At 40.9% G+C, this 22,801-nt stretch overlaps 1 protein-coding gene across 3 annotated transcripts in view; it reads left to right on the top strand.

Annotated features, from left to right (window-relative positions):
* Positions 1 to 22,801, top strand: part of CLCN5 (chloride voltage-gated channel 5) — a 159,441-nt gene that overhangs the window by 25,584 nt on the left and 111,056 nt on the right. For 2 of the 3 annotated variants that reach the window (XR_009560730.1, XM_060292499.1), the window contains exon 1: positions 20,283 to 20,377. The exons of the other annotated variant lie outside the window; for it this stretch is intronic. Coding sequence is in view for 1 of the 2 variants with exons in the window: in XM_060292499.1 (XP_060148482.1) it covers positions 20,308 to 20,377 (70 nt within the window). In the remaining variant the exon portion in view is untranslated. Of the gene's footprint in view, positions 1 to 20,282; positions 20,378 to 22,801 lie in introns of those variants that run through there. 3 annotated transcript variants of the gene reach the window in all.

The raw sequence follows: 22,801 nt of genomic DNA, 5'->3' as shown, positions 1-22,801 counted from the left end.
GAGAGTTTTATCAGGCTAGCTCCTGTGGGTGGGCGATATCTTACCCTATTATGTACATGAAGCTAAAGCTGAGGAAGGCAAAAATATTAAATACCTTGGGCTAAAGTTTGCTGCGGTCACCAGTAAGTCTCTAAGGGGGAACTTCAGGGCTATTCTCTAATGCTTGCATTAAGGGGTGGGGAGGGAAGATGCTTTTAAACTTATGTAAGTTCTAAAGTTTTAGTCCTGTGCACATCTAATGAATAACTGTGGAAGACACTGTGTTGACAGTATGACTCAGATAAAAATCAGTGACTTGGACCTTGCCACCAAGAAGCTTATTATCTACTGATAGTGAAAGAACCTGTACCCACGAGACTCTACATAAAGTCATATGTAATGAGTGGTAGAATAGAAACAAAGGGCTTAGAATCTTACGAGGACAAGAAGTAATTTGCAGCTGTGGTGAGGAAGAGGGAAGGCTCAGGAAGGAGGTGACATTTGAGCTGATTGGAGAAAGATGGATAGGATTTTAATAGATGTCCCCTCTGTACTCCCAATGACATGCAGAAATTGGTGACAGTTCATTGAGCTGGCATGGTTTTCTGCTCACCAGACGGAAGCTCTGTGTGGCACAAGATGGAGAGAGGTCCTGTACATTGAAATGGGGATTTGTTAAGGACCCGTTTGTGTTGCTGTGCCTTCCTTTGGCAGATCCTTTTCTTGCACAGACATGGAAACTTCCGTTTACGGAACAGCCTACTTATCTAAGTCTTTTGATTTCTAATCTCCTGGATTAGCCAGAGAGCAAGTGTTGCTTAAGCATGTATCTCGTGCCCGTGCATATATTTTTAAGTATGTATAGATGGATGGGCAGGCAGATAAATTGTTTTTAAACTGTGGTTACAATGGACCAACCTTGAAATTTACATTTAACACCAATTTGTTCTTATAAATTGTTGTCTAATCTCTCAAGAAAATAATTGTAGCTCTTTCCATGGGGAGGAGTAAGTAAGGGGGTAGAAAGAGGCCAGAAATGTTATTCTAACAGAAGCTTCTCTACCTTGAAATGGAAGAAGTAGAAAATAAAATCATTCCCTCTCCCCCCACCAATACCACTGTGTTTAATTCTCTCCTGTCCTTCCACCTACCAATTGTGCATCATATTGACTGGTTTTGGTTTTGTGTGGAAGTCATTTGGCATTAAAAGACTGTAAAACTCTATAGCTTTAAGCGGTGGGGAGTCTCCACCCTATACTTGCAGGGCCTTTGTCTTCTAGGAAGGTTTTGTTTGTTTGTTTGTTTGTTTGTTTTATGCTAATAGAGTTTTGCCGCATTAATGTACAAGATGCTGCAGTGACCCCCTTCCTGCTCTCCAGAGGATACCATACAGTTCATTAGTTTTTCCTTTCAGAGTCCAAAATGGTGAAGCTACAAAGGGATGCTGTTGTAGAATGTTAGTGTAACTAAGTCCCTTAAAAATGATAATCCATCTCTTCTCTTAAAAATATTAATGTCATTCATTTTTATTGTAACCAGTTTTTAAAAACTAGAAAATACAAATAAGGGACAAAGAAAAATTTTAACATCCCAAATTTTAAAAAAAGAGAACATTTTTAACACCCATGTGTGTAGGCTTCTAGGTTGTGTGTATAACTTTAACAATAAAATGAATTGTACCACTTTATAAACCACCTTTTTTCGTTTTTACATCATGGACCTATTTCTCTATTGTCATCTCTTCATTTACAATAACACTTCTGAATGCCCCATTGTATTGTTGTACCATGATTGATTTAACCAATCCCTTGTACATTTGTTTCCAGTTGTTGTCTATCATTACCAGTGTCACCATGAACATCCTGAGAGTTAAATCGTTGGTCATGTCCTTCACTGATGAATACTTTTATTTTACAGAATTGGCGTGGTTTTGTTTTTCTTAAGGCTTCTAATGAGCTATTCAGTCACCCCAGCCCTTAATTCCCTTGAAATGCTGTAAGCATAGCCATTGGCTGCTTCTGAATGCAGGTTGCTTATTGTGACGACCTTGGTTTATTTTTCTCTAACTTTTTTTTCAGAAATTCATCTGGATTTGACTCAACTTTTTATCTTCTTTCTCTACTTTTAATCATATACTCCATACCCCAAAGACAGTTCAGCCTACCAACTATTAAACTGACTTTCAACACGGCAGGTTTCTTTCTTTTTTTAATCTTTAATGAAGGAAAACCCTACTTTTATTTCCCCAGAGATAGAAATCTCAATTTATGTTCAAGCAGAGAAAACTTGTTAATTAAAACTGTCAAAGTGGAGTGAGCTTTGCGAATTTAATATATGTTGCATCAGTTGATGGGGGCAGGGGTTGAAATAGGAAATAATTCCCAGGTACTTTTGTGATTCAGTTATGATGACACTAATCTTCTGTTAGATCTTCAAACTGCAGATTTTGATGAAACCAAAACTGATCTGAATGTGTGGAGAACTGTACCACTACTTCCAAGGTGTCTTAGCTCTTTGGGCCTTATCCTGTTGCCTTCACTCTCAGACAACCTGCTTTAGAGCTAGTATTTTTTTGGTTGCTTGTTTTGCTTTTTTTAAAAATATCTTTATTGGAGTATAATTGCTTTACAATGTTGTGTTAGTTTCTGTTGTACAACAGAGTGAATCAGCTATAAGTATACATATATCCCCATATCCCTTCCCTCTTGTTTTACTGTGTTTCTCTGTTTGTTTTCAGTTTAGGGGCAATGTGGACATAACACACAATAGCATTGCTCTTTTAGTTACTATGCACATTGCATTATGCTGTTTTCCTCACTCATAAATCTAGGATAAGACTGAAATTATAGAATTATGGTCAAAATACTCTGCAAAAAAACAAAGGAGAGCAGATGTATAAGGAAATAACATAAACAACCATTACAAGATTAAAAATATATGTGTAAGAAATATTTTGACAGCAATGTCCCTTACCTTCCTAGTAAACTATATATTTCTTTTAAAAATGTTACTTTTTTTTTGTACTAGAGCCATACCACTTTCAGAAGGGCACCACTTTGTATTTCCAGTCCAAATTAGCCTGTCATCTAAGATTCCTAGAATCCTGTTGGCTTACATTTGATTTAGTCCAGCCTCTGACTCAGGCTAGCAGTCCACTCACCCTGCAGTGGCCTCAGCGGGTGATTGTTCCAAATACCCCACATGTAGTGGTTCTGGAGTGGGGCTGCCTGAATTTGAATTCTAGTTTTGATACTTCACTAGCTGTGGTTATAGCCTTGGGCAGATTATTTAATCCCTGTGTACATTACTTCTCTCATCTGTGACATGGGGATAATGGTACCTACCTCACGAGACTGTTGTGACAGTACTTATATCTTCTAGCACTTTCTTGTTGCTCTTACCGCTATTGGTATTTCACTGTCATGAAGATTGAAATGTTTGAAAATCCTTCTTTATTTTGATCTGAAATATCTATCTTTGTAATCTCTAACCACTGTGCTGCACAGAAAGAAAAAAATCTAACCCTTTCCCTACTTGCCAGACATTCAGATATTGGACAGGTAGGGACACAGTGTGAAAGCACGTTGTAAATTGTAAAATGCCATGCTACCTCCAAAGGAGTATTTAATATTATCATTATATCATGGTCTACACTATAATTATTACTTTAAAATTTATTTTATTTATTTATGGCTTTGTTGGGTCTTCATTGATGTGCAGGGGATTTCTCTAGTTGCGGCGAGCGGGGGCTACTCTTCTTTGCGGTGCGCGGGCTTCTCATTATGGTGGCTTGTCTTTGTTGTGGAGCACTGGCTCTAGGCATGTGGGCTTCAGTAGTTATGGCACGTGGGTTCAGTAGTTGTGGCTCGTGGGCTGTGGAGCGCAAGCTCAGTAGTTATGGCGCATGGGCTTATTTGCTCCACGTCATGTGGGGTCTTCCCAGACCAGGGCTCGAACCTGTGTCCCCTGCATTGGCAGGCAGATTCTTAACCACTGTGCTACTAGGGAATTCCCTACCCTGTAATTATTATCTAATGTGTCCCTTGCATCTGCCACATTGTGTGTTCTCCAGGCTAAGTGTTTTGCGCTCCTTCTAGTGTTATTCATATAACAAGATTTCTAGATATTTAATCATCTTAGTTGCCTTACTTGGGATATACTCTAGTTTATTCATGTGTTCTTTAAAACATGGCCCCTAGGACTTGAACTTGGTCCTCTATATGCAGTCAGATTAGTGCAGAGCACAATGATAATATTTACCTCCACCTGCCCTTAAAAAATATATACTTCGTCATGAAGTGGAAAATTGTATTGGTTTGAGGGAATATTATCATTGTGTTGGCTAAAGGGCCTTTTCTTTTTAATTAATTAATTAATTTGGCTGTGTCGGGTCTTAGTTGCAGCATGCAGGATCTTCATTGCGGCATGCGGGATCTTTTAGTTGTGATGCATGGGCTCCAGAGCACGCGGGATCTTTCATTGTGGCACGTGGGCTCTAGAGCACGCGGGCTCAGTAGTTGCAGTGCATGGGCTTAGTTGCCCCATGCATGTGGGATCTTAGTTCCCTGACCAGGGATTGAACCCACGCCACCTGCACTGGAAGGTGAATTCTTAACCACTGGACCACCAGGGAAGTCCCTAAGGGCCTTCTCAAGTGAACTCCCATTAAACCTGTTGAATATTTTAAAACTTGCCTTCACTTACTTTTTCACCATTTTTTGAGCCCTTTTCTTTGTGCCAGGCATGGTGCTGTGTGCTTGGGATACAATATGGTGGGCTCCACCTTTGTCTCTATTGTATCTCAGTCCCTAGCACAGCCTGTTGATATTTTTGGATTCCAGTTTTGTTTGAAACCAGATTAGCTGAGTCTCTATGTTTTATATCATTCATAAACTTGATCAACATGCTTCCTCTGTGTTCCCTAACTTGTTGGGTTAAAAATGGTGTCTCAGTACAGAGCCCTGAGATGAGCAGCTAGATCTCCTTTTGTGAGGTGGACATTGATTCGTTAATTAGTGCTCTTTAAAAAAAAACCTTGGGACTTCCCTGGTGGTGCAGTGGTTAAGAATCCGCCTGCCAATGCAGGGGACACGGGTTCAAGCCCTGGTCTGGAAGATCCTGCATGCTGCGGAGCAACTAAGCCCGTGCGCCACAACTACTGAGCCTGCGCTCTAGAGCCCACGTGCCACAACTGCTGAGCCTGCGCACCACAACTACTGAAGCCCGTGTACCTAGAGCCCATGCTCCGCAACAAGAGAAGCCACCACAATGAGAAGCCCGTGTACCACAACGAAGAGTAGCCCCTGCTTGCTGCAACTAGAGAAAGCCCACACACAGCAAAGAAGACCCAGTGCAGCCAAAAATAAATAAATAAGTAAATTTATAAAAACAAACCAATAAAAAGACCTTTTTTTTTTTTTTTTTTTGCCTGCACTATGCGGCTTGCGGGATCTTAGTTCCCCAACCAGGGATCGAGCCTGGGACCCAGCAGTGAAAGCGCCGAGTCCTAACCACTGGATCACCAGGGAATTCCCGTAAAAAATCTTTTTAATTTGAAATAATTATGGATTCAGAGGATGTTGCAAAGAAATGTATAGAGAAGTCCGTGCACACTTCCTTCCAGCTTCTCCCAGTGTTACCGTCTCACCCAACTATAGTACAGTATCAAAATCAAGAAATTGAACTTGGTACAATCTGTAGAGCTTAATTCAGATTGTGTGTGTGTGTGTGTGCGTGTGCATGTGTGTGTGTGTGTTTAGCCCTATGAAATTTTATCATACGTGTGGCCTTGTGTAACCACCACCACGATCAAGATACTTAACTCTGGCATCAGTGCAAGACTCCCTTGTTCTACCCCTTTATGGCCACATCTCTTCCCCCTCCCGCATGTCTACCCCCTTGGCAACTGTTCTCCTTCTCTATAATTATGTTGTTTCATGAATGTCACATAAATGGAATTGTGCAGTGTGTATCCTTTTGAGATTGTTTTATTTTTACTCAGTGCAATTTCCTTGTGGTTCATCCAAGTTGTTGCATGTATCGATAGTTTGTTCCTTTTTGTTGCTGAATAACATTCCATTAGCATTCTTTTTGAGTATTCCATTAGTATTCTTTTTGAGTAAGGTTATTCAATCAATCATAAATCAACCTATCTGTATAACAGTGCAGAGCACATCTCGCTGTCTCATGTGAATGTATTCTACAGGGGAAAACACTTGGTGGCATTACCTCAATCTACCAGTCTCACTACCTACCCATTGCTCATAACCATAAGTTTAATACCCCATTGTAGACTGTTTTTCATCAAGATCAGCAGTCTTTGATTTCTGAGCTGTTTTAGAAATATCTGACTTTTGAAAATTGGGCTGTTAGGTGTCCAGTTATAGTCTTCCTTCATTTTTGTAGTTGGCTGTGATTTTTCAGAGATACCAGTAGTGGCTTCTCAATCAGGAATGTTGGGTATCTCAGTAGCATGCGGTATTCTTTTTTTTTTTTTTTTTTTTTTTGCGGTATGCGGGCCTCTCACTGCTGTGGCCTCTCCCGCTGCGGAGCACAGGCTCTGGACGCGCAGGCTCAGCGGCCATGGCCCACAGGCCCAGCCGCTCCATGGCACGTGGAATCTTCCCGGACCGGGGCACGAACCCGCGTCCCCTGCATCGGCAGGCGGACTCTCAACCACTGCGCCACCAGGGAAGCCCCGGTATTCTTTATGTGGGCCAACAGACCCAAACTGATTTGAAACTGTTTGCTTGTCTCAATATTTCAATGTCTGTTGGGCTCTGACAAACTATTGTTCACATTTGTGCCACCATTTTCAATTTGAAAATGATCCTTATCATTTAAGACGGAATCAAAATAGGAACTGAGTCAGTCATCCCACTGGTGTTCTTGCTCCCTCACTTGCTCTCTTTGTCACCTGTTCACATATATCTTCTATTTAGGGTTGATGATCTTACCTCGAAAAATCTGAGCTTGCTATAGCTACATTAGTTCCTGTAGCCTACCAGCATGTTTCCTGTGTAGCTACATTGGGTTCTTTACTCATTTCTCCTTTGTTCCTTTCAGGATCATGGACGATTGATATTATGAGAACTTTCCCCTTGAAATCTTTTATTCCTCTTAAACAGTAGTCCACTTAAGAGTCACTATGGTCTCTTGTAGAAATGTCCATCCTTAATATCTGGGGAATATCTTGGTACCTATCACACTTTTTTGTTCTTGGTCATTACCCAACAGTACTTAAGATGATATCATGGCTGTATCTCCTAAAGTTTCTTTAACTTCTACTTTTACCAATCAGTTCTTCTTTCTTGGTCAAACTTACAGAGTTGTAGTTCCCTTGCTGCTTCCTCAGCCTCCTAAAGGATGAAATTTCCCTCTTATAAGTTCAGTACAGCCCTTCCCCTTCCATAGACATATTGTTCCCTGGCTGACACTCCCTTCTCAGGTCCCTTGTGGCCTCCAGAACTCCTGTTCTTTGGTCAGGAAATGTCCGTATATTCTCAACTTTTTTTCTGGAACTCTTTGCCTTGATGACACTATTTTCTTCACTACCCTCTTAAATGGAAGCTGCTCATTCTCTCATAGTTCCTCAATCTCAAAGCTGGCTTCTGCTGCCAGGATGTTGTTCAACACCATCCTTTTCCTTATTCTTGAATGCACATGCCATTGGGTAGTGTACCAACTCTCTTCATTGGCATAATCTGATCCCTGGCTTACTTGCTCAAATTCTTTGAGACCTCTGGCACCTAGCTTAGTGTTCTGTGCTATTCTGACTCCTGGCATAATCCTAGACCATGTCAGTGGCCACACTGATGCATCATCAAATGCTCCAGCATAACACTTCCTTGACCTCCAATACTGTGACCCTCATTTTTGGTCTGCCTCAGTAACTTCATCTTATGGCCACACTTTGGGCCTTGTCACCAGCTGGTACTGTCCTACCTCTGATATTTCAAATGCTGAAGTTCAGTTTTTTGACTAGTACCTTTAGCCTTCCACATCCCATATTCCCTTCCTCTCACAGAACCTTTCTGACCTCATTGTCCCTTTTCTTTTCTTCCTGACTTTCAGTCCTCTCCTACTTCTACGGTCTTTCCCACTCAGTCAGCCATTTCTCACCCCTGCTAAACCCTGCCAGCCATTTGATATCAATTCCCACCAGTATCCTCAATTACCTCACGTCCCTCTTGTTCCCCTGCACCTGCCCTGCCAATCCTTGAACCTCGATGGACTTTAGCATATGTTTTCTTCCGTCCTGTTCCCAGGCTGCTGAGTTGTCCTCGGGAAAATCACCTCACCATGCTGATTATATCCATGACCAAACTGTGATTTCTGACCACAGCTGGATCCTCAACGGCTGCTCACTAATCCTTTTTTACACATTCCTAGTTGGTTCCTTTTCCAATTTCCCACAGCATCTGTTCCATTTTCTTACTGCACCCCTCCATTGCCCTAATTTAGCCTTCCCTATCCCCAATTCCTTTCAGCAGATAATCTAGTTACGTACTTCCCTGAAAAGATAGAGCCCACTGGTCACAGACTCTCTTTCCCTTGAAACATTTATTTCCATGGCTACTTTTATCTTCATTCTTCTCATATCGTCTTTTCCAATGCTTTTTACTTATCCCCCGATGCCTCCTTAATGATATTCTCTGTTCCATTCATCTCTTCCTTCTGTCTCTTTAGTATTTTCCTCAAAGAACTCTTTTTCTTCTACTTGCACATATCCAAGAATCCCTCTTTCACTTACTTCCCCCAAATTCCATCCCTACAGACTAATGGGAAATCTTTTTTGTTTATTTTATCTGAAAATTTCTTGAAAGAGCCATCTATGCTTCCTCATTTTTCAGCCTTCAACTCATAAAATCTGGCTTGTGCACCCTTCCCTCTAGTAAAAACTGACCTCTCATAGGTTAGCATTGACTTTGAAATTCAGACTGTGTGGATTCGATGTCCTGAGGTACAGAAAACAGAGGAGGGAAGGAAGGAGTGTGTGTGTGTGTGTGTGTGTGTGTGTGTGTGTGTGTGTGTGTACATACAAGATTGCCCATGCTTGTTTAGAGGGGAAAAGAAGTATCAGGGAGAGGGGATAGAATTCAATACTATACATTTCTTCTGTTCCAGAAAAGTTCATAAATAACACGATGTAATAACATCACTTCTTTCTCTTTGCTTTATTCTCAGCTGTTGTTCACTGTGTTTCCACCATCTGGTTTATTAAATTCCATAAGAAAGTACTACTGCCTTTTTACTACAAATGATGATGAGGATGATGATGGTGATGATGATGATGGTGATGATGATGATAATGGCCACCTTTGGGGTGCTTACTCTGTGCCACATACTGTGATAGATACTTGAATGTATTAAATAGCCTTTGGTTTTCATAAGAGCTTAGTGAAGTAAGTATTCTAATACCCATTTTATGGATGGGCCAGTGATGGTTCAGAGAGGGTAAGTGTTTTAACCAAGATTACGTGACAAGCAAGAGCCAGCACCCTGGTCGGCCTGACTTCAAACCTCTCCTTAACCATTATACTTTACTGCCTTCTGTGATCTAGTGCCAGATGCCATCTCACTCCTTCTTGATGATGGTAACTGTGAGGTCATTGCTTTCTGGTGTTTGAAGTGCCCCAGTGACTTTGTGTATTGCTACTACTCTTTAAATCAGTCTGAGGACTTCTAAAGCCCTAGGCATGATTCTAGCTCTTTTTTTTTTAAAAAAAACATCTTTATTAGAGCATAACTGCTCTACAATGGTGTGTCAGTTTCGAGTCTAGCTCTTTTGTCTGGTTATCTCTTGAAGAGCAGAGGGTGTCTCTTCCACTGTGGTTTTTCTTTCTACGTCACATTTTTGGTGGTGTTTTTTTCTTTTCCTTAACATTTTCTTTTAAGTCCATATTCATCATGTTAATGAATCTCCAGCAAAATCATTTCTTCCTTGTCTGTGTGAAATTTCCCCCTCCCTTGCCAGAAGTTCATCATTCTGAGATCTTAAGTGATTATCCAGAGAACTACATCCTATTCTTTGACATCATCTAAGTAGCAATACTCATTTCCCATATCTTCCCTTCTGGTCAAGAGTCATGACCTTCAACAAGGAAGAAGAGGTAGAAAGCTCCCACATGCCCCTAAAGTCTTCAGTTTTCTGCCTAAACTTACAAAGTCAGTAGATATAGTCCAGGTTCTTCTTGGTTGTATAATTTGTTGCCAGATCTAGACATTTTCAGGACTGAAAATAAACTGGAAGATGCATGGCATCCATGTCCATCTCACTGAAAGAGTCAAAAAAGTCCAGGATGGGAGAATTAGCTGGGACTGAAAAAAAAAAAGTCAGCTCTTTCTGTTAATTGGGCTGGAAGGACAGACACCAATGAAGACAACTGCAAAGTTAACAGGAAACATTGTTTCTCCCAAAGTCAGGCAGCAGCTGTAAAAAGCCATAAAGATATACTCTTTCAGTGAATACTGCTTTCTTGTTAATGGTGCCCGAGATCCACTTTGCTGTTCCCATCCGTTACTGGGGATTCCCAATTGCTGAGCTGCCCTTGCCTCAGAAGAGCACCCAACCCTTAGTTTATCGCTGCTTCTCCTAATCCTGCCTCAAAAATAATAACCAATCCAGAACTGATCCCCACTTTCCTTAGGCCCTTCTCAGAATCATTCAGAAACATCCCTGAAAGATGTTTCCCTTCTTCTCGTTGAGCAGCATCCCATGGTTCCTCTGGAGTGCCCTCCCTTATGATGCATGAATAAATCTGACTTTGTCAGACTATAGGCTTGACCTTGGTGATCTCTAGGTGATTAAGCTTGAAACGTCATTCTCACCTTGAACTTACCCCAAATGAGAGCTTGGCCTATTTAAAAAGTTCAAGCCTGGCCCAGTTCCATATTTTCTGCCTTGAGAATGAAGGTCCCCACCCCCTTCCTGGCCCAACCAGGTATAGTGCCGATAACAGATTGATAGGGTGCCATCTTAGCCTAGAGGCAATAGCATGAGCTGAAAATCCAGTACTGGAATGAGATTAGGGACCTGACATACCTGGGCCAGTACTACAAGTGACGGTAAAAGGGGTGCAGACTTAATGAACAGCCAGCCAGTGACTCCAGAAAGAGGTGGGTGGTGAAAGAAGTGAGAGACATACGTTGGTTTTAAAATTTTTTTTAAGGAAGTGTTTGACTTGAGGTGGGGGCAAGAGCAAGTGATTCTGGGTAGAGCAGAATGACTTGTGTAAGAGGATGGAAGCCGGAATGAACAAGTCATGTTGGAGCAGTAACCCTTCCCTTGAGACTGGAGAGGCAAAGAACAAGAAAGCTGTGTTTGATCTCTCTTCCCAGTGAAGTACATGGTTTGAGGACTGGGGAGAGGCTGATTAAGATTTAAGAAGAGACTATTGCAACAGGTGGCCATCACAGTAATGTAAAAGTAGTCTAGAAAGGAGGAGGAACAGAAATGTCTGGCAGTACCCAGGACAAAGTGGTAACCACTTGGCTGCTTCTTTGAGGACACTTTACTTGCTACCTGTGGAGATGATGCTTTCAACTTCTGCTCACCTGGGCCACTCAAAGCAAGGAAATATTTCTTCCTGCTTGATTCCAGCCTTTCGTTAGGAAAAAGGGAATTTGATTTCCCACCTTAGAAGGTATCTCAGGACAAACGTTACAAACCAGCTCAGTATTCCCTGCAAAAGAGGGATAACAGGTGAATTCCATGTCATTTACTTTGTTTTTGTTTTTTTTTAAACATATTTATTTATTTGGCTGCACCAGGTCTTAGTTGCAGCACGTGAGATCTTCGTTGCCGTGCACAGGATCTTTGTTGCAGTGTGCGGGATCTTTAGTTGCAGCATGTGGGATCTTTTAGTTGCGGCATGCGGGATCTAGTCCCAGGGATTGAACCCGGGCCCCCTTCATTGGTAACGTGGAGTCTTAGCCACTGGACCACCAGGGATGTCCCCATGTCAGTTACTTTGAAGACCTGTGCTGTTTCCCAGTGAGGCCATTTAGGGTACAGTCCATGTTCTTGCTGTTTGTGGACCATTAAGTCTGTCTTTTTTTCTTGTTCTCACCAAAAAGTGCTAAGGAATGCCTGCATTGCATCATCATTTTGGCTTAAACCAAAGCCTTAATTCTGCTGCTTTTGCAGTGAACTAGCACCTTTCTTATCTTGGGCAACTTCATTGAAGTTGGTTAACCGGTTAGGTGGTAACTCTACCTCTTTTGGGTTATTTCCTATTTGGATGGGATGCATGTTGCATTTTTAACTCTGACTATAAAAACAGTAATGTTACTTTTGGTACATTTGCTTTGGTCTGGAAGAATATTTGTTCAGCAACCATTTATTGAACACCAACTGTGTGTCAGAAAATATCAAGCAATGTTTTGAATAATAGAGCTGTTTTTGTTGAAATTAGAGCAGCAAACAAGGTATGTTCTTTTGAAAGAACTGTTACAGGAGGAGTAGGTGAGAGATTACTTCTTGAAAAAAACTTCATTAATTCCATCCAATTGTAGGTAAAGTCACTGTATTTTAGCAAAAAGTGTAGCTTGAAACAAACTTTTGCCAGTTACAGCTTTAATGAACAAGTAGCAGTGTAGTGCCAGGCTTTGTTCTAAGCACCTTACAAATAAGAACTCATTAATCCCCAACAACCCTGTGAGGTAAATACTATTTTCACCTCCATTTTATAAGTGAAGAAACATGGAGGTTTGACATCTTATTCAAGGTTACAAGATATTAAGTCATGATGTTAGGATTTGAAATGCAGGCAGTTTGTGCTACCTGTATTAAGCTGCAAGTAGATTCTTTCTGAAGGACGTGTAAGTTTAATTTGCTTAATTGAATTTGTCATGCCCCCGAAATCCTGCTTATGCTGTTGATCTGTTTATTGAACTTTCTCCCTTTTTGAAGATATTTTTCTACCTAGCTATAATCCAGTTTATGACAGATTCTGAATTAATAGTATTTATTTTTAATTTTTTTATTTTTATTTTTTTTGCGATACGCGGGCCTCTCACTGTTGCGGCCTCTCCTGTCGCGGAGCAACAGGCTCCGGACACGCAGGCCCAGCGGCCATGGCCCACGGGCCCAGCCGCTCCGCGGCATGTGGGACCCCCCCGGACCGGGGCACGAACCCGTGTCCCCTGCATCGGCAGGCGGACTCCCAACCACTGCGCCACCAGGGAAGCCCTAATTTTGTTATTTTTATTATTTTTTGCTTATTTTTTGAGTATCTACTATGTGCCGGGCACTTGTCTCCAAGGCTCATTCTTTCAGCCATCAAGAGTGTTCAGTTCCACAAGCCGTCTCTTCCATTGCTCCCTCAATAGCAGATTCCTACAGACCCCACATGGGACAATTTTTATCCTGCCTTAGTCTGTTAGTGACTGAGTGTCCCAAGTTCAAGGAAAAACCTTTCTTGAACTTCATCAATATCTACATGACTGAAAATTGTGTCACATACAACAAAGCATATGTGCTTCCAGGGCAGCCAGCAGGGGGATTGAAATAGGTCTGTCTTGTGTTGTCTCGTGCTGCTCATTCCACTTGGAAGTTGAACGCACAGGCTCATACTCCTCAGCTTAAACCAGGAACATCAAAGTGACAGAGGGGCTGAAGGATCTGCCCAGGATTGGTTTAATGATTTGTAAGAATCTGTTCGGCCTTGAGAATGTGTGATTTTTATCTTTTTTTTTTTTTTTTTTTGGCGGTACGAGCAGCCATGGCTCACGGGCCCAGCCGCTCCGCGGCATGTGGGATCTTCCCGGACCGGGGCATGAACCCGTGTCCCCTGCATCGGCAGGCGGACTCTCAACCACCGCGCCACCGGGGAAGCCCTTTATCTATTTTCTAATCAGCTTTATTGAGACATAATGACACGCAATAAACGGCACATATTTAAAGTGTACAATGTGATAAGTTTTGAAATATGTATACACCTATGAAGCCATCACCACAATCAAGACAATGAAAATATCCATTACCTCCAAAAGTTTCCCTTTGTTAATTCCTCCCTTCTCAGCCAGTGGAGACACCGCCCCGCCACCGACCCCCCCACCAATCTGCTTTCTATCACTACGTGTTAATTTGCATTTCCTAGAGTTTTATGTAAATGGAATCATACAGTACGTAGTCTCTTTTGTTTGGCTCCTTTTGTTCAGCATAATTATTTTGAGGTACAGCCGTGTTGTACATACCAACAGCCCATTGCTTTTTATTATCCTATTGTGTGGACATACTACAGTTTATTTATCCATTCCCCTGCTGATGGACATTGGAGTTATTTATGGTTTTTAGCTACTGTGAATAATGCTGCTATGAACATTTGTGAGCAAATCTTTCTATGGACATATGCTTTCATTTCTCGAGTAAATAGCTAAGATTGGAATGACTGCGTCATATGGTAGGTGTATGTTTAACTTCTAAGAAACTGCCAACTTGTTATCCACAGTGGTTGCTAATGGTAATGTAAAATGGTAGAGTCAGTGAGCTTCAGATGCTCCACGTCTGTCCCAATACTTGATATGGTCACGTATTTGACTTTGGCCATTCTAGTAGGTGCATGGTGGTATCTCATTGTAGCCTTAAATTGTCTCTTACTTTTAACTCATTTGTGTCATTATATGTATATATTTTTTAAAATAAATTTATTTATTTATTTATTTTTGGCTGCGTTGGGTCTTCATTGCTGCGCATGGGCTTTCTCTAGCTGCGGCGAGTGGGGGCTACTCTTTGTTGTGGTGCGTGGGCTTCTCATTGTGGTGGCTTCTCGTTGTGGAGCATGGGCTCTGGGCGCGTGTGGGCTTCAGTAGTTGCAGCACATGGGCTCAGTAGTTGTGGCTCGTGGGCTGTAGAGTGCAGGCTCAGTAGTTGTAGCGCACGGGCTTAGTTGCTCCGCGGCATGTGGGATCTTCCCGGACCAGGGATGGAACCCGTGTCTCCTGCATTGGCAGGCGGATTCTTAAACACTGCACCACCAGGGAAGTCTCTATTTATTTATTTTTTAATTGAAGTGTAGTTGATTTACAATGTTGTGTTAGTTTCAGGTGACAGCAAAATGATTGTTATACATACATATATTCTTTTTCAGATTCTTTTCTGAATGTTTTTCTACTGATAGACCTGTGCAATAAAAAGATTTGTGAAGCAACCCATCCAGAGTTTGACAAAATGCTTTCACTATCAGCTCAGCTGATCCTACCACCACTCTGTGACGCAGGCAAGATGTATTTTCCCACCCCTATCAAATATGGAGAAACACTGAGGAATTTACTAAAGATATAAAGCTTAGCGATTGTTAGACCTGGGCCTCAACCCCAGGATTTCTGACCCCAGAGTTCATATGTTTCCACACCAAGTGACCTTGCTGAATAAGCTCTCAGCTGTCTACATGTGACTTTTCTACTTAGGAATTTTAAAGCCATTTAAAATCATATGATTCTACAGCCTGTGCCGGCTGCTTGCAACATACAGATTTGAAGACGTTGTGGCTCAGTGAGGTTAAGTGGCTGTTAACTTCCTTAAGCAAAGTAGGAAAAAGGAAACCTTACTGCCATTTCCCTTCCTCCTCTCACAAGGACCCCCCCCACATCCTCAGAAATGTTTGACTTGACTAACAGCAACATTTATATGGTGCTTTACCAATTATAATGCATTTTAATACATTCTTTCATTTTAGATCCACACCAACCCTGGGAAAACAAGTCCCCAGGTGATGCATGTGTACCTTCAAGTCTGAGAAGCACTGGTCTAGGGCACTGACCCTTCACTTCTACTCAAGCCTGGCTCTCACCAACCTCTCTGGCAGTGCCTTGTCATGGCCTTGTCATGGCCGGTGCCAGAGAAACTTTCTCTGTAGTCAGACAGTTTCTCTTTAGTCAAAGGTGGCAGTCTTCAGAGTGGGATATACAAGATAATCTACTAGGATGTAGGAAGGAAATAATTAGGAAAAAACTTTTTGGACATTTCTCCAGCTGTTCTTCTATCTTCTTTTTTAGCAGCTTTATTAAGATATAATTCACACACCATCAGCTCACCCATTTAGAGTATATGATTCAATGGTTTTAATTATATTCACCCCCAACCCTAGGAGACCACTGCACTACTTTCTGTGCCTATTCTAGACATTTCATATACATGGAATCATACAATATGTGGTCTTTTGCGTCTGGCTTCGTTCAGTCAGCATAATGTTTTCAAGGTCCATCCATGTAACTGTACTCCATTCCTTTTATTACCTAATAATATTCCATTGTATGGATGTACCATATTTTGTCTATCCATTCACCAGTTCACGGACATTAGGGTTGTTTCCACTTGTATACTATTATGAATAATGCTGCTATGAACAGTTGCATACAAGTTTCTTGGTGGACATATATTTTCATTTCTCTTGGATATTAACTGTGTTCCTTGATCAATATAAACGTTATGTGTTACATTTTGAGAAAAGAAAACAATAGAAAAGTGAACATGATTCTTTAAGGGAATTAAATTTTTATTTCTTATTTGGCTTTCCATGTTATCCCTCTCACTCTCTCCCATTTTATTGACCTTTTATTTAGCTCTTTACATGTCTTCCTGACCGCTGCTTACTCCTGTCAGGGATGCTGTGAGGAGAAATGAAACATTTATTATTGAGTAACATTGAAGTGCTAAGTACTTCACGTTTAACTTCATAAAAACCTATGTAAGGTTGGTGCTGTTAAACCCACTTAAGGATAAGGAAACTAAGGCTCTGAGATTATAACTTGTTCAAAATCACCTAGTGATTAATAGGCAGATGTGAGATGAGCCCACTTCTATTTGATTCCAAAGCCCATGCTCTTTCCATAGATTGTCTACCAGATGAATATTTATTGAGGTTTAGAGGACAGATCTTGCTTCTCACTGAAGACACCAAAATGGATGTATGGAGTGAGAAAAATAAGAAGTGAGGGATTATGCCAAGATTTTGATGAGAATACATGAATGGGGTATGTGGGAGGTGGAAGGGATGGTAGAGGAATATAGAAGTAGAACCTAGTTTGTGGAAGGAAGGTGTTGGCGAGTGTTCAGTCTGGGACATACAGAATTTGAGGACATCATTCATTCAGGTGATACTTAATTTGAGTGGCTTGTCTGTGCCTGGCATAGTTCAGGATTCTGGAGATACATTGAAGAAAGGCCTAGTCATGGTTCCTGCCCTAATGGAGATTGTGGGCTTAGTAGGGCAGACAGACAAAAACAATTATAACTAAGTGTAATGGGTGTCATGATAGAAGTGAGGAGAAGGATTTAATTCAGGCGCCTGGAGAAAGTGATTCTATGAGGCTCCGGGGTTAGTAGAAAGAAGTTTAAAATGGCTATAGCTTGGATAAACAGTAAGGTCCTACTGTATAGCACAGGGAACTATATTCAATATCCTGTGATAAACCATAATGGAAAAGAATATGAAAAAGTGTGTGTGTGTGTGTGTGTATATACATATATATGTGTGTATAACTGAATCACTTTGCTGTACAGGAGAAATTAACACAACATTGTGAATCAACTATACTTCAATAAAACAAATTTAAAAAAATAAAATGGCTATAGCTTAAGGTACAAATGGGGGAAGGACAGAGAATTACCAGAGACGGATATAGGAGATAAAAAGATTGAAGGGTTGATAATGTTGTTTTCCCCTAACTAACCCCTTCCTACACGGGGGGGTGGGGGGGTGGGGGTGGGGTGGGGGGGGAAGATGGTTGCCTACAGCTACAAGGAACAACTAGTAGTTCCCTGACTCTCATGCTTGGTTGCCTCCATGCCTTTGAGTGTGCCATGACCTCTGCCTGGAATTTTCCTACCCCATCCCTTTTGTCTAGCCAACTCCTGCCCATCTTTATCGTAATCTTTCAGAAAGTCTGCTGTGACCCCTTGTTCCGTGTCCCCACAGTTTCTTGGGTGTACTGATCACACTGGCTCTTCTATTAATTGTAAGTGCCTTAAGAGCAGGGACCTGTTCATCGACCTGAGTAGCCCCCCAGTGCTTGACACATAGTAGGATAGATGCATGGATGAATTAAACAAAAATGATCACATCTGGAGAAAAATCTGCATTTTATGAACAAGAGGAGGAGGCTTCATTACTTCATTAAAAAGAGAGCTTGGCTGTCGGTCTAACTCAGTGGTTCTTAACCTGGGGTGATTTTGCCTACCCCGGCCTCCCCAGCCCAGAACACTTGAAAATGTATGGGGACATTTTTGGTTGTGACAGTTGACTGGGGGGAGGGGGCAGGTGTCTACTGGCATCGAGTAGAGGCCGAGGATGCTGCTAAGCATTCTGTAGTGTACAAGGCAACCCACCACAAGTTACCCAGCCCAAAATGTCAGTAGTGCTGAGGTTGAGAAACCCGGGTCTAACCAAGTTTAGCTCTCTTCTATGTAAAGCAGTGGTTCTCAAAGTGTGGTCCCCACCCCCGGCAGTGGCAGCATCCACCTGGGAACTGATAGAAAGGCAAATTCTAGGGTGCCATCCCAAAGCCACTGAAGGAGGAACTCCAGGGATCAGCCCACTCTGTTTGAACAAGCCCTCCAGGGGGTTCTGGTACAGGCTGACATTTGAGAACCACTTCTAAAGTTAAAAAGTGGGTTAGCAGGAATTCCCTGATGGTCCAGTGGTTAGGACTCTGTGCTTTCACTGCGGGTGGGGGGTGGGGAGGTGGGGGGGGAGCGGGTTGGTAACAGAGCCAGAACCAAAACCCCAAGAGACTCCCAGCATGGGAGTGGTGGTTAAGGAATAATGGTAGAACAATCCACAGGAGGTAATGGTTTCCAGGGTGAAGTGGTCCTTGGTATCAGATATTCCTGAAGAACTGCTAAATATGAGAACAGGCAAAGGGAGTTGAGACTGCTGCTGATAGTTAAGACTCCTGAAATGGAGGGCGGCGAGGATAATGTCATTCAGAAGTGACAGGTTTGAGTAGGGGGGACCTGAAAGCTTTCAGTTTGCAGTCATCTATGCAAAAGAACTGCTTGTTAAAATTTGTATTTAATGTTAGGCTTCTGGAAATAACTTGCCAGGACTCTCATCCTTCTAACACAGCAGCTCTTATTCTTTTTTGTGTTTTCTTTCAGGCTTTGTCTATGTACATAAGTATTTTTACAGTGGAGTGTTGCTGTAACAGTACATAAAAAGGTGTTTTCAAAGGTTATGCCAGAGCGGTAGGCAGCAAAGGTAAACTGGATCCCATGACCAGTTTGTTCTGCTTGGGGGAAGGGTGGTTTGGTGGACTTGGAGGTCCTAGGAAAAGCTAAGCAGGTGCCTTAGGCTAATTTTGGTTCTCTGGGAAGAAACCAATAAAAAAGCCAACTTCAGAACAGAAATTTTTCTCAAGCCTCATTAAGGAAGTCAAGGATATAGATAAGACAATGGGAGAGGAAAAGTCTCCTTCAGGGGAAAAGCTTGTATCGTAAATAGTAGATACCCAGAGCGATTTGGATTGGATAGTTTTCTAAAGAAGCTTTTTATTGAGTGGGCGTGAGGGTAGAAAAGAATTTTAGAGCCTTGTCTATGTTGGGGGAGGGAGAGTTAAAATAGGTGCTGGTATTAGGGATTTGTTTCCCTAACAAGTTGAGTATGTTAGAGAAATGCTGACATTGAATATAATTTTTTAAAGCAGTTATTTTCCATACAAGGCTTTAAAAAAATTCTCTTTAAAAAGAAACTTCATGACTATATGTGTGTCAGGCACAGTGCAGTGAATCTTTAAGCACACTTCATAAGCCAGGGAAATTAATGGTGGTATCCCCAGTTTGTAGGATGAGGAAATTGAGGCTATAAGAAGTAAAATGATGGGCCTGGAGTCAGGCAGCAAGTAAGTGTCAGGGCTAGAATTCTAAACCCTGGTATGTTTTTCTGCAAGTCTACTGTAATTAACATAGCAACAGAGTTGCTATAGTGATCAGTTTCCTAGAGGTATCTGATATATCTTCATACCTCTCCTTATTGGACTACAGTCAGTACCCAAGGTTGAACATCAGGACCACAAGGGGAGTTTTCAAAATATGTGTGTCTAGACTTCCCCCAAAGAGGATCTATGGAGGGAGACTGAAAAAAAAAAAAAAAAAAAAGAACCACTTTCCCCCCACCCCCATTTCCTCCTAGTGCCTCCTCTTTCCCAGAAGCCAGGCTGTACAAAGGCTGATTTTAGAGTGTGGAGCAGGTGGCGGGCAGGGCTGGGCCAGCCAGCCTCAAGCCAATTCAGCTGTGATGGTGACAGCTGCTCCTCTCCAGTTGCCCATAACTAGCAGATCTCAATCACCTGGAAGAGGGACAGGGAGCAAAAGGGTCTTTTGTGGCCATGGGCAACTGGCGTCAAGCTTTCTGGATTCCAGTTTTCTCTCTGTTGCAAATCAACGGTGTGACATTGGGTAAGCTGATCCCTTAACTACTTTTTTTTTAAAGCAGTTATTTTGCATAGAAGACCAGGAGACAGGATAAAGTAGTGGTTGGGTAGGTTTGGTCTGTAGACTCTCCCAAAAGGATGGACATTTTTTCCAACCAAGGTGGAAGATAAAGGTAGGAGCAAAGTATCTATGGATGGAGTGGGGTGTATATTACTTGAGGGGACAGCAAGATTGAAGGAGTGTCTGTGGTTCTGTTTTAAATGGAAGGAGTGGACCACGTGTCACTGGAGATATAGGGGTCCCTTGGAGGCAGTTGAACCAAAGGCCCGCACAAAGGTGAGGAAGAAGGTAGTCAAAATGCAGGTTAGGGGGCCAACTTTGCAGAGGATGGGGGGAATTTCATCCTCTGAAACAAGGAAAAAGGTTGAGTATAATATGTTTTTCTTTACTGTATACTAATATACCTGAAAAGAGGGCAATATCTTCCCCACAACTCTTACCTCTGTGTCCTTATGATTTTTAGTGAAAGACAGATGTTTTGTGTTCTATCTTCATTTTATTTTATTAAAGTCTTGCCTACAGCCCACTTCTCTTCACACCCTCCACCACGGGCCACACATTTATCATTTTTCATTTTTGATGGCTAGATTTTAGTCCGTCACTAATATACCACAGTTTATTTAACCATTTACCGATTTTAAAACTTTTGGGAAGCAGATGATTTCTTTGAAAGAATGAACTTGTCCACAGTTTTCTCAACATTGCTCATTTCTGTGTATCGCAGGATAGTTCTGAAGCTTTGCATCTGCCTTGAATTATTTCTGTCCATTCTTCAGACTCAACAAAATATAATTCACTTTCAGCCCATCATACATATCTACTCGTTCGGCCGTGTCTTTGTGAATTTAAAAAATATCCTCCATTATTAGGTAAGCATTAGGTGACTTTTTAGCTCCTCTGCTTGCTTCACTTCTTTGGCTATGCTTTCTCTACTTTTTGTTCCCTATAATTTTTTTGTATTGAAGCAACTTTACTTTTATAAATTCTAATTAGTCACATTAAAGGTCTAGTACTGTCTAATGTATTTAGGATTAAAGATATAAATATTCTTATGATTATTGGGATGCCGAATTAATTATATATCTGTATGTATCTCTTAGTTTTATATTACAGAGTTAAAATAACATTTATTTTTATTGATATAATTAACATATAACATTAAGATGTACAGCATGTTGGTTTGACACATTTATATATTGCAATATGGTTACCACGGTAGTGTTAGCTAACACCTCTATCATAAAATAATATTTAACATCTAATGCCACTTTTAGAATAAATTCAGCCAGTCCTTCACTGTTGAAAGCTTTGTTTCTCTTCATAATATAGGCTTTAATGAAACAAAATGATTAAAATAGCCCAAAATGCCTTTTTAGAAGTATGTTTTAAATGTTGTAAAATCACCAGAAAGTGTATAAAAGTTATTTATTGATAAAGAAGCTTGTGACTGGAAATATTTTCAACCAAATTTGCAAAAGCAGTTTCAGTTAATGGCAGAAATAAACTGGAGAAATATTTATGAAAGATTGCCAAACAGATTTAGGCATAAAAGGCTAAAAATCTGAAATTAAAAAAAAATCTGAAAGGAACTGAAATGCTAAAAACATGCCCTAAAGGTTACAGAACTATCCTAGTGGTGCATGGAAATAGTATAAAAAATGCCAGGGACCAAAAAATATGGATTTTTTTCCTGTTTGTTGCTTTAACTAATTCATCTGGAGCCAATAGAGTACTGTAACCTTAAAAACTAGTATCATTTGTCAGGAGAATAAAATGTGGCTGTAGCATTGAATTTTATTACAGAGTTAATAGGTAGTGCTTTAATCGCCGATGAGGCTAAACAGTTTTCAGTGTTCCTTTCTTGGTGACTGACATAAGATTTTTATATTTTTTAGCTACTTACCCAAAGGAAAGTAGTATTAACTATCAGGTTGTATCAGATCTTTATTATTTTCTGTATTAAGTTCTTTTTCCATCAAAATCATGGCTGCTTTTATCTGTATTGCTTTCTTTTTAAACTTTGTAATTTTTTAATGTACGAAAAGCTTTATTTTTATTTAGTCATATTTCATCACCCATAGGTGATAATTTCTTCTTTTGCTTTGGTATTAATAAAATTCTTTCACACATTGATTATAAATGTACCTTTCCATTTTGTTATAGTGTCTCATAATTTAAAAAAAAACTGAATCCTTGACTCATCTGGAATGAATTTTAATTGTTTTCCCAAAAGCATTTATCGAAAGTTCCTTTCCCCAATGAACCGTCATTTCTCACACTGTAATTCAAAGACATTGTGTGAATTCTTTTTCTGCTATCCATTCTCCCACATAGTTGAAGTTGCTTGAATCCTATTCTAATTTCAGATTTCATGGTAAATGCATTCCT

This window comes from Globicephala melas, chromosome X, assembly GCF_963455315.2.
Source record: "Globicephala melas chromosome X, mGloMel1.2, whole genome shotgun sequence".
NCBI classification, from domain to species: domain Eukaryota; kingdom Metazoa; phylum Chordata; class Mammalia; order Artiodactyla; family Delphinidae; genus Globicephala; species Globicephala melas.
Note: the sequence above shows the minus strand (reverse complement) of the source record. Positions and strands in the feature narration are given on the sequence as shown.